This window comes from Synchiropus splendidus, chromosome 2 (assembly GCF_027744825.2).
Source record: "Synchiropus splendidus isolate RoL2022-P1 chromosome 2, RoL_Sspl_1.0, whole genome shotgun sequence".
Classification (NCBI taxonomy): Eukaryota; Metazoa; Chordata; class Actinopteri; order Syngnathiformes; family Callionymidae; genus Synchiropus; species Synchiropus splendidus.
The window spans coordinates 24,552,205-24,564,347 of NC_071335.1; the positions used below are offsets into that span (position 1 = coordinate 24,552,205).

The 12,143-nt window shown below is 47.5% G+C and overlaps 1 protein-coding gene across 2 annotated transcripts in view; it reads right to left on the bottom strand.

Annotated features, from left to right (window-relative positions):
• Window positions 1-1,821: 1,821 nt before the first annotated feature.
• The window catches only part of fbxw7 (F-box and WD repeat domain containing 7), a 57,065-nt gene continuing 46,743 nt past the window's right edge, over window positions 1,822-12,143 (bottom strand). The window contains exons 7-11 of one of the 2 annotated variants that reach the window (XM_053855943.1): window positions 11,770-11,883; window positions 7,989-8,170; window positions 6,959-7,184; window positions 6,234-6,444; window positions 1,822-4,121 (exon numbers count right to left, since the gene is read on the bottom strand). In XM_053855943.1, the coding sequence (XP_053711918.1) occupies window positions 3,853-4,121; window positions 6,234-6,444; window positions 6,959-7,184; window positions 7,989-8,170; window positions 11,770-11,883 (1,002 nt within the window). In that variant the 3' untranslated portion in view covers window positions 1,822-3,852. The remainder of the gene's footprint in view (window positions 4,122-6,233; window positions 6,445-6,958; window positions 7,185-7,988; window positions 8,171-11,769; window positions 11,884-12,143) is intronic. The other variant, XM_053855942.1, reaches the window with a different exon arrangement.

Below are 12,143 nucleotides of genomic sequence, written 5' to 3' on the forward strand. Positions count from 1 at the left end.
CTCGACCAGGAGAAGGGAGCACTGGAGCCCATGTGCTGGCCTCAGAGCAAGGGCCGCCAGCTGCTGTATGGACCAGGTAAAGGGTTTCACCGTTCAGGAATTCACATCGCCATCTAGGGCCAGATGGCATCTGGTTTAAGGGCCGCAAATGGCCCCCGGGCCGGACTTTGGATGCCTTAAAGGCTCAGTGAGAAGGTCACCAAGTTCAGATGTCGAAGACCACCACAGAGGTGACTTGGACACCCAACCCTCAGAGCTCCTCCCACCGCAGCAGACTATTTTAAGTCTAGTTAAGCTGCGTCAGGACTCTCTGAGTCACACGCCGGTGTCTCCGCGGGGTTCATGACGCAGACTCTCCCTCCAGGTGGCCTTCAGGTGGCGGCTAAACCCTTCAGGGAAACTAAAATATCGCTTCGTTATTGCAAACACGACCTTGGAAGCGTCTGTCTCTGTGATTCTGCTCACACATCACACACACACACACGGTGTGTATTCATTGCTTAGCGGCGCGAAGCCAATGTATGTTAGAATGTGTGCTGGCACGCGTCCTCTCCAGACTCCTGCTGCCCACTCACTCACTCACACTGACTCACACACACACACAGGAGGACACAAACAGACGATCGCAAGGAGCGGAAGTTGAAATTGTGGCGATAAAAGCGGCAGATTTACCTTAAGGCTTGGACTTCACAGTTGATATTGGTGCGGACATTCCCAAATCATTTTTAACCACCTGGAAAAAAAGCGCGACGGGTCAAGGCCCGACTTGACCCAAGCACGATGAAACTGACCCCGCCGACATCGCTACATCTAACTCCTCTCCCGAGGGCAGGAGTCCGTGTCAGCTCCCGCGGGAGACAGAAGTGTCGAACAGCGCAGGGTCGCTGGTGTGACCCGCCAGCTGCGGGTCAGAGCGATTAAGTTCTCTTTCGTCAGTCCTGCTCCACTACAGGGGATGAAAATGGGATTAGGCCGAGACGTGGAGCAGCACCGCGGCTGAAGCGGCGCTCCTCTGAGAGCTCGCTGCCAATGAGAGGATGATTCTGGGGGGCAAGATGACGGAACAAAGAGATAGGAATCGAGGTGAGCAACCTCACCCACTTATCTTCGCCGCTGTCATCACTGACTGCACAGTCAGTTCTCCACCACCATCACTAGCACAGAGTGTATCCTGGGAAAAGTGCACCGCCGCAGTGGAAACTCCTCCACACTGCCATTCATTTCAGGAAGTGAAATCCTCACCGCCTCCCGCAAAACTGAGCTCTGTGGTCTGACTGGAGAGCAGCCGTCGCCATGGCAACAGGCGACTCTACAGGACCATCCGCGTGTTTGTGACAGGGAAGCTAGTAAGGGGGAGGTTACAACTGCAAGTACTCATTTTTAATAACACATTCTGAAGGGATTTAAAATACGTACGTCACTGCAAACTTTAAATTCTCTGGAGGAAAAATGGCTGGACAGAGCAGCAGAATGCAAGGAGCATTGTCGACCAGGAGAGACTTGAAGTAGAACCACTGCTCCTCGGCATTAGGGCGGTTTTGGGGTGATGAATTTGGAGCAGGTGCCAAGACAAGTGGGAAGTTTGTCTGAATGCATCATCGGCTCCTATGATTACGACCTTACGCTGGTTGGCCCTGACCGTTTTTGGCCCAGATTGTTGGTAGGAATTTACTCCCAACACACCTGAGACATGAGAATTAAGATAAGGGTTAAGATGAAGATCCGGCCGTTTACCATCTTTGGTCAGGAAGGAGCCAAATTGGGACGAAAACTGCCTTGTGTGGCCGACCTTATACTGCAGCTCCCACCATCTACAGTAGCTTCTCATAGCAGTTTAAACATGGCAGCAGGTTGCTGATAATGAGGCAACCTGGGGAGAACGTCGGTCTCAGTACACTGGTTACAGATATGAAAAGCTCCAGGTCCCAATGAAAAGCGGGGTCAAGGAGGAGGCACAAACTGGTCCTGACACTTACACATTTCAGTTAGTGTGACATGTCTCCTCTACTGGTGCGACAGCGAGCCGCAGTCGAAGACTTTCAAGTGTCATTTAAGTCTGAAAAACAGACAGCTCCTTCTGAAGCGTCAACCCAGACAGTCAAAGAAAAAAAAGAAAAAAAAACGTAAATTACGCTCCGGTCGACATCATTAACCAAATAATTTGCTTTATTGAACAGAGACCTTCACACAGGTAACAAAACAGACGACTGATATGCTTGAAATGAAAAAAGAAAAACCCACATTTTATTGCACTTAAGTTATAAGAAAATAAAATTCTAAGTGAATCAAACAGTTTTTTCTGTGCGTTTTTGTATTTTTTTTTTAATCTCGGGCGGTTTTACATGAAGTGAAATAAACACTTGCAACAAATCTGATTTCTCAAACCAGATTATAAATTAACCAGAGGGCGAACACAACGAGAGGAGAAGGAGATAAACAAGATTGTTGTCTTTTTTTTAATATACAGTGTTATAGCACTTTCACAGTTCAGCTTGAGTTGTGACTTTTTGGAGATTGAGACTTTTTTTTTTTCCTTTTTTTTGGCGACTTCTTGTCGATATTGACCCTCCGGTGGAGGCTGGAACACAGTAGATGCTTGTGATGGTCTCCTCTGTTGCTTCAGACACTTCAGAGTGAAGGACAATCTCACACTCACACACACAGAAACACTGAACTCTCATTCACATGTTCATATTCATACAACCCTTGTGTTGTTGTTGCCACACCGCGTTTGTACAATGACCCAAAGAACAGGCTGAGAAAGCTTTGTCCCCAGGAATGTGTTTACATGTCGCCCATTACACACACTCTCACACACGCGCGCGCACACTCTCACAGTCTACATCCCCTTGTACTCTTTCTGCAGGCGTCACTATCTGTTGGACACGCTCCCTCCTCTCAGCCTCGTAGAGGCACGATTGGCTCAAGTTTTAGTGGCAAAAAAAAAAAAAAAAAGAAAAGAAAAGCTGGGTGTAAATCTTTTGTTTCTCCTCCAAACAGTTGAAATTTGGAATTTCTGCCTGGGACTAAAACGTCGCAGCAAGTCTTGGCGCCCTTCAGCTAGCAGCATAAATACAGTTTGGCCTGGGAGAGGAGGGGCACTGACGGAGGGCGAGACCTGACAGCTCCTCAAGCAAAGACACCACACTCCCTCCCCTCGGTGGTGTCGCCACCCACCGGAGCACGAAACGGACAGCCTGATGTTCGAGGGAACCAAACGGAGGAAAAGAAACCTGTGATGGCAGCAAACGGTGCGGGGCTTAATACTGGGATCTGTTGCCGTCGGCAACGTCAGGAAAAAGAACGTTTCAAAACAAAGAGCTTCACAGCTGTGACCACATGCGGCACTGTAACCAAAGCAAACCTCAAATCAAGTGGAGAAGAGAGAGGAAAACCGGGTTCCTCTCCTTCACCTAGAGCAGCTCTGAACGTCCCCCGCTGAGCGCCACCTCTGCCGGCCTGGTGAGTGTATCTGTGGGCGCACTGATGAGAAGGGCGGGGGCCTGGAGGGTATTCAAAAATAATATATCTCTGTACATCTCAACATCTGTCTGGCAAGTCTCTGTACAAAAGTGCCCTCGCACGGAGAGCCTTCAGTCGTCGGTCCAACCTTCATCTTCGGTTTCGCAGGCAATCGAGACGCCGCGCCGCCCCCCTGCCGTCGGCTCGGACCGGGAGGTCGGCCGGGAGCCGAGGAGGTCGCCAGTAACATTTACCCAACGCTGGACAAGGATGGTGATGGAGGAGGGAGCAGCCGACAGCTCGAAAGTGGAGGTGGACTAGTGAGTGCGGGGGAAGGATCCTCCTCCGTTTTGCTTTTCTCCGGCGTCACACAGACCCTCCGCAGCCCACTCACTTCAGGTCCACGTCGAAGTCCAGCACCAGGAGCTTGGTTTCCTCCGTGCCGTTGCGGCTGCCCACGGCACACACCAGCTTGGTGTTGGAGGCCCGGATGCGCCACACCACGCCGCCGCTGCCGCCGCTCTCCAGAGTCACCAGGTTGCGGATAAACTCGCCCGTCTTCAGGTCCCATAGTTTCACTGTCCCATCGTCCGAGCTTGTGATGACAAAGTTCTTATTGAACTGCAGGCACGTGACGGCGCTCTGGTGCTTGTGTGGACCTGGACACACACACACAAACACACAGGTTCAGAACACTAATTCAGTTTTCGCCTGCTGCCTTTGAGGAACATCTCTGAGCGTCCTCTGAAGGAGACCTGTACACGCACTAGTTTGAAGAAAGTTGCATGGCTCAGCTTTATTGGGAATTTGCCTGAATTAAAGTAACCGTATTCCAGAAGCGCTGAGATGACAGCAACATCGACAGCACAAAAAGACTTCAGTGTTTATCAGACCTTAGACAGCAGTGAACACACCTCTCACTGAGCACAGCCGCACAATGATGCGAACTGTCATGGCGACTTCAGCTGCCATGCACGAGATGTGCAAGTAAACTTCACAGCAACTGTCTCGTCGGTACGATAAAGCGGTCGCTAAAGTTTCACAATAGACAACAATAACAAAATAGACCTGTCAATCATTGCCAAGTGACCCGCCCGTATTCAGGGTGCGTCCAACAGGCAGATACCGATTTTTTTTTTCCTTTTTTCCCTCCACTAATTCACACGCAAAATTCATACAATGTAAATCCACACATAAGAAATACATATCAGGGGATTCTTATTAAAAAAAAAAAAAACAGATTAGATTTGCCATTTGATTGAGCAACCATGACATGATAAATGGCATATTGGTGCAGATTAATCGGCCGATCGTTCGATCGGCGCAGCCCTAGTGAATATGAATCCACCACACAGTCACTTTCATGCTCCCGAGTTCTCAGGCTAAATGCTCACGCTAACGCCGTATGTTGGAGGTAACATTAGACATAATTATTAACATTAGAATAGAATCTATTGAGTGGCACTTCATTATTTCAACTTGTATTTGTTACACTGGTAATTGCTCAATTATTGGGCAGTTTTAGCAAACTTTATTAATCCTCACTGATTCCTATTTTAAGTCTAACTTTGACAGGTGAAGTACAGCAATAAACAAATACAGATGTTTTCCTCAGCTTCATGATCATTGTGATTATTGCAATATTATTACTTTAAATCAACCTTTCACAGCCATTTTTTACGATGAAACATTTAAGTCTACAAATGTGCATATCGTGAAAGAGAGAAGATCCAGCTGAGAAAATCTGTCCGAGCAGTCGCACAGTGATGTCACACTTACACACGGTTCACTGTCAATACAGTAGAGTCAAGGAGGGTTTAATGGCCGCCCGTGCTGTCATGCTGTAGCTAACGCATCATGGATGTTCCTGGACTGAGATACACAGATTTTGATAGCAAAAGAAGGACAATAGGGTCGTTCAGTCGGGTTCTCCTGTCGACAAGGACCACAAAAAGCGGGCTCCGGCAGCACTGGGCTCAGCAAGTGAAGGGCTGCTCCACCATGAGAATCTTGTTGGAAGTGAAGTGTGTGTGAGATATTTCTGTCTATGTACCGACACAACAGCGCCTGGCGTGGACACGGGTGAGGGAAGGATGGCATGAGACGGGAGGCAACAATGAAACCTCAGTGGAAGTGATGGAACACAAAACAACCCTCAAGATTACTCGGCCTTTCAACCACCATTATCACAACAAAGCTGAGTGCTGCTCATTTGACCACCACATCAGCTGTTGCGCCATTGTCTCATCACAACAAACTAATGAATAGCATCAGCTGACCTGATTATGTGACCTACAAAGACCCCTGCCTCCCTGGTCTGCCCATCAGACAGAGATCCTCCCCTGGCTTTGTCTCACACCGGGGCTCCTATTGTGCCACTGTTGGGGCCACGGCTGGGCTAATGAAGCTGTGGCGGGGCGGGACTTCCTGCGCGCCGCTAATGGAGCGACTACTTTAACAGACAAAGGGAAGCGCAACTGGAAGTCCAGTCGACCAACCCCGGCGCGGAGGCTCTGCACTCGTGGATAAACCGGTCGTTGAGTTTTAAATCGTCTCTTTGTTTTATTGAAGCGGTTTAATGTCTTCCCCTGACCTCCTGCGCTGATCTGTATTTTGGTTAAAAATTAAAGGGAATTAAAATGAGAAGTGGAGCATTGGCATTTTCTTTCTTAAGTAGGCCATCGCATCCTAATTGGTCAAAACCCAGCGTGAGACAGTGGGAAAGAACCTGGAATTTCTCATCCAGAGCATGGCTACAGGAGAGGGCTCACCTTGCAATGTCTGCAGACACTGGCCGGTCTTGATGTCCCAGATCTTGACAGTGGAGTCTGCGTTGCCCGAGACCAGGATGTTATCTTTCAGCTCCATTCCACTGGTGAGGGACTGATGCCCCGTCAGGGTGTGGATGCAGTTGCCCGTCTCCACATCCCAAACTCGTATCGAAGTGTCCAGTGAGCCGCTCACGACATGGATCCCGTCAAACTGGAAGACAAGATCAGGCCAGCGGCCCATGTTTCACTCTGAAGTCTGCAAAATGAGTGTGAAGCCAGTCGAACCATCGACCCGCTTGCAGACAGCGAACCTCAGCTCTATTAACAAACTTGAGATTAAACTCATTGAAATAAATGGATTTCATTGATTTGGAAAAGCGTTTGTCCGGCAGCAGATTGCTTTAAAATCCTGACGCTGCAGCGCGACACAAACCAATCTGCCGCTGCGAGTGTGACGCCGTGATGCGCTGTCACACCGCGAAGGCGAGAGGACATCTTAGAGGACGCACAGGCTGCAAAATCCTCAGATCACACGTGGGGTGTCACAATGTCTCCAACTTGACTTTGAGAATGAGGCCGATCAAGCGGGGAGGAAGAGATTATCAAATCTTATAACACAACATTGTGCTTTGGGGTGCAGGCGGGGAACATTGAAAAAAATTCATGGACAATTTGTGGAGATAAATCCCATATAAAATTTTTGCCTTTGGTCAATAATGACTTACCTGTAAAGAGTAGACTCTGTTGGTGTGGCCCTGCAGTGTGTGGAGGCAGGTCTCCGTTTCCGGGTCCCATACTTTGACCATGAAGTCATAGGCACCGCTGACCACCCGTCGGCCATCGTACTGGACGCAGCGCACCGCCGCCACGTGGCCCATGAGGACGTGTAAACACTGACCAGTCTCGATGTCCCAAACTCGCAGCGTGGCATCGCGAGAGCCGCTGACCACCCTGTTGAATTCAGATTTGTGTGAGTGTAAGTTTGGGAGGGGCAGAGAAATCGTCCAGTCAAGAGGAAGGCATGATGTAAGACGACAGCCTTCCCTGCTGTCAGCGTAATGAGGCAAGGATCAACATCATCTCCTGCTGTCTTAACAACGCGCCGCAAACACAGACAGTCGTGTTCAAACCTGACAGCACAAAGGCCGACTTGGCCTGAAGCTGCGTCTCAATTGGAGAGCGAGACAAAACAAATCACTTGAAGAGAACATTCTTCCCTTCTTTAATTTCCACTTAAATTTTTAAACAGGCCACCACTTCAAGTCAATCACTGCCTGCATGTGTCTGCCACGAGTTTGGACCAATATATCCCTGCTCCGACGCTTCCCTTTCCCCCCTCACAAGAACCGCCCCACAGCGCTCCAGAGACGGAAATCATCTCGTGTTATTTACTGTCTGTCTGCTGCCTACAGTGTTTCCACTGAGTGAGTAATGAAATTCTATAGAAAAGCTCGGCAGGGCCTGAGGGAGGAAAGGCACTTCCAGCCTTGGAAGTGTGACACAGGAGTGAATGAGTGAGCAGCGATTCACTCAAAATTGGCTCACAGGGTCCATTTAATACTAATCACACCTCGCGTTTGTTGCCCTGAGGATCTGTGGTCTACAAACACAACTGTGATGTTCTTTTGACTGCAGAGGAGGCGGAACAAGAGAAAGCAAAACAGCCACCAATGGTCCAATAACTCATATGTGGCAAGCGACTTCATTAAATGTTGACAGACAGAACTCAAGTTTCCCATACGCTGAGCTCCATACCTTTTCTCATGTAGGTGCATGCAGCGCACTGTTGAGGTATGTCCATAGAGGGTGTGGATACATTCTCCCGTCTCTGCGTTCCAGACCTTGAGCGTGCGATCCGTGGAGCCGCTGATGATGATGTTGTCCCGCATCTGGGACGACCACACGCCGCCCGTGTGGCCCACTAACGTCCGCAGACACTGCAGAGTTAACAGGAGAGTGAGAAGCTTTCCCTGACGTTTCTTTAAAAAAAAACAGTGAAAGAACTTGCATGTAGAATCACATTTGGGATTTGTCTCCTACCCCGGAATGACCTCCTGCCTCCAGGGGGAGTGAAATGAAATGAAATGTTTAACCTTTAATGGTAAAAGCTCCGTTTTTTTTCATATCGGCTGCTGCTGCTGCTGCACTGGGACAAAGTCAGAGCTCTTGTAATTGCTTTTACTTATCTGCCAGAATAGAAGGCCTGTCCCAGACTTGGCGGACGGGACGACAACAGATTTCAATAAGGCGACGCAGCCATTCATCCTCATTAGGGAGGCAAGATTAACTATTGACTACAGTAGCCGTGGAATACCATCAGATCAATCACATTAGCATGTCCATTGTTGGAGCATTACTATCATGAGCCAAACTGCATGCAACTTCAGTCGGAGAGAGAAGCGTGAGCCAGCTGCATGTGCAGAAGGCTGGAAAAGAGCAAGCTGAAGGATGAGGGTTCACCTCAGCTGCCAGTCTTCACTCCTTCAGCTGATAGGTCAGTATTATTATTTAGCACCCTACTTCTACTCATATAATCAATAGGAGTATAACTACTGCCATTTCTCCTCATCTCACTCAAGGATGGCTTTTCTCAGAGGCTGCAGCTCCATGAATTAGCTTTTAAGAAGAAGAGCGGCAGCGTGTGATTAAAGCCCACTCCAGCGCTGCGTGGGAAGAGTGAAAATCTTAAATGAGAGGCTTAGTTGTTTTTTATCAGCCAGCAAAACAAACACAAAGTACAGCAGCTTCAGACAATGGCAGAGGATGAAGATTCTTTTAATGAACCCACAGAAGGGCATTTTCACCGCAGCTCCTCCCCTATACAGCAGTGCTTTCAAAGTACTCTTGGAAATTTTAATGCATGACTCTCCTTTGATTGGACAGTGCTCTGTGGTTTGAGTGTGAAGGAGTCACAAAAAAGCATGTTTTCTGCTGTTTTGTGGCTTTGAAAGTGACAGCTCATGATTGATCTTTTTTTTCCTTAAAAACAAGCCATTTACAGTGAATGGGTGAAGCTCAAATTGTGAAGTTCAGGAGCAATTTACTCTGTCATTCATGTTGCAGCAGTACAGAGGGGACATAAGGCTAGACAAAGGTTCAGTGGATTTCAAAGCTTGAACCCCAAATTCAGAAAGAAAACGTGTTTTTCTTATTTATGTCATGAAGCAACGTGGTTCAGCGTCCTGTGAAACCAGGTTTATTGACTCAAACTGACCCAGACAGTTGAGAGTACAAATTAAATAGCTGTTATAGAGAGTTACAATTTTGTCTCTGCTGCACCTTTAGTACAGCATGTAACTTGTTTATCTGCTGGGTAGTTTGAGTCAATCCCCTCAGCGAAAGTCAAAAAAGAGGTCACAGGTATTTGCCTCTAAATGTGCTCACGGCCCTTCAGATGTCTGTCACCTTTCTGAGTGTGTGGCCTGCTGCTGACAGGCTTCACCAAGGACAAGCTCGACTTCTGAGACAGCGAGCCGCCCCCCTCATAACCCCTCCTTTGAAGAAATGAATTGCGTGTGGTTGATCTGTGCGCCTGGCTTGATGACTGACATCAGTCAAGTTGGAGGGCTCACACAGACAGGGGGTCTGGAGCTCACCAGAACAGAAAGCGAGTCTTTCAGAGCCCAAATATCAGCTCCACACCAAGCTTTTTCACCGCCATCAAATGTCATTAGCTGATCAGTGAGACACAGTCGGGTGCATGAAGAGGTTGAGGCTAATTCTCTGGACACGTCCAAGTACTGTTAAACACACTCACAGAATAGAAGAGACACCATCGCAGAAATAACTAGAATTCTATCAAGTTCCAAACTGTACAGCAGAGTAAAGCAGTCTAAAACACACCAGAAACCACAGGAAAACATGTCAGAAGGGGGAAAAAAAAGGATGAGTGTGGTGTTAAAAAAATAACTCGAGGCAAGGTCAACTTGTTTTCTCTTGCTAAAAGTTAACCAAAATCACTGTCACAATTATCTTGATGCCCTTTCTGCTCCAATTCTAATTAATATTTGTTAAGAGCTTAAAACGCTGGCCTTGTACAGTGCAAATGGTGGAGGTGAGGTCATTTATATAGTCAAACACTCTTCAAAGAAACGCAATAGAGGCAGTGTTTTGAATTTAGTGTGAGGGGAAACCTTCAAGCATTAACAAGGCTCCACAAAAGATGGTCCCTTCCTCCAGAGAGGGAATTTGAAGAGCTAAAAAGGACAGAAACCCAGAATCGGTTTTACGTAAAAGACAAATGTAGGCAATACAATTGAAGGCAGATTTGGATTGTGTAAACCGTTTACCCAACTCTTTGTCTTAGTGTGTGCATGTGATCACATAAGGATGCTCTCACAGAGGCACTTGAAGGCGACAGGGAACTGTGACTCATCCTTCACATTATGTTTCTCACAAACAAGGAGCCGCTGCAGCAGCTCAACATCCTGTCGTCCTGATATCAGTCGCTGGGCCGAGGAGGTAATCAGATGACCTTGGCACTATATGTTCAGTGAAATGTTTATGATCACATCTCGGGGCTCAAGGTCACCGGCTGTCTCATTTTGAGTCATCGCAGCGATAAAAGGCAGGTTTGTGAAGCCTGAAGACAAGACCCACCACGGTCTGTGCCTCTTTCCACCGAAGGATTCGCAGAAATTTTTTTTGTTCCTTTGTGTTGGGAATTAGGGAAAAAACAGGGTTGATTCATGGAGCCAGCTATGGCATTCTCTGATGAAAAGCAGCACGGCAAAGAAAAGACCAACAGCAGGACATAACTTATGAGGCTGCACAAGAAGCTTCCCATCCCTACACCCAGAGTGGCTGCAGTGCCAGTTCAGTTGTGTAGCAGCAGATTGAGTTATGAATACCAACACTGCCGGTGAACACAAGCTGTGTAACAAGCCGGAATAACACTCCAAAGCAGAATGAGACTCCGAGATGAGCCATTATCTTGGTATTTTGTCTTGAGCAGAACAGAAACGAACCCGACACGGGATGCCAGGCAGATGTTGCACTCCAGCAGATGCTGTCAGGGTTTTCTGGATATATATATATTTTCACAAATTAAAGAGTTGCCCACTTGGAAGTCCGAACCATGGAAAATGTTTGCTGGGTGGATTTTGTTTGACCCATTTTGAATTGCTTTGATGATGCAAACGCATGAAAAAATGTCCAATTTCACACCTACTTCCTTCTGTTACTATCAACTAGTGCACCAAATCCCCAGCACTCAGCTTACACCTCACAAACATAATGCCGGGACGCTTATTAAATGATAGATTACAGTGATTAGTCTGGAGCCAAGAACGTCTGTCATCAGTGCACATCAGCGGCAGCATTATGAAGACAGCTATTGAGCTCAAAATGTTTATTATTTCTTTTTCATCAGTGTCTCTGAAGCTAAGAATAGGCAAGTCATTTGCCGGAGACTTTTAATTTTTCCTCCCAGTTGTAGCACAAAGATGGGAACTATGGTATTTTAACGTAACTTCTTTGAACGACATCAACCTAGTCCAGCGACTGCGGATGAAAACGCAGAGTATTTGGCGCTCACCTTTCCCGTTATAGCAGACCAGACTTTCAACGTGTTGTCATCTGAGCCGCTCACGATACGGTTGCCACAAAACTGGAGACAAGTGATCACATGGTCGTCGTGACCTTTCAGCACCTTTTGTGTTGAGAGGAAATATAAAGCACAGAGGGAGAAACGGAGGGTTAGATTTATGACAAACCACAACTAAAGAGAAGATTACTATTTTTCAAGACCAGACGGCCCATTCATCACCACATGCAGCGGGTCTACCGGTATTTTTAAGAATTGCTGTGTGTGTAATCTCTGTGCAGGGTCAAATAATTGCTGGCTCAGGGACTGTGCTGTAGCACTGCTTCAATGACATGAACAAGTGTGCTGAAAACGACCCGAAACCA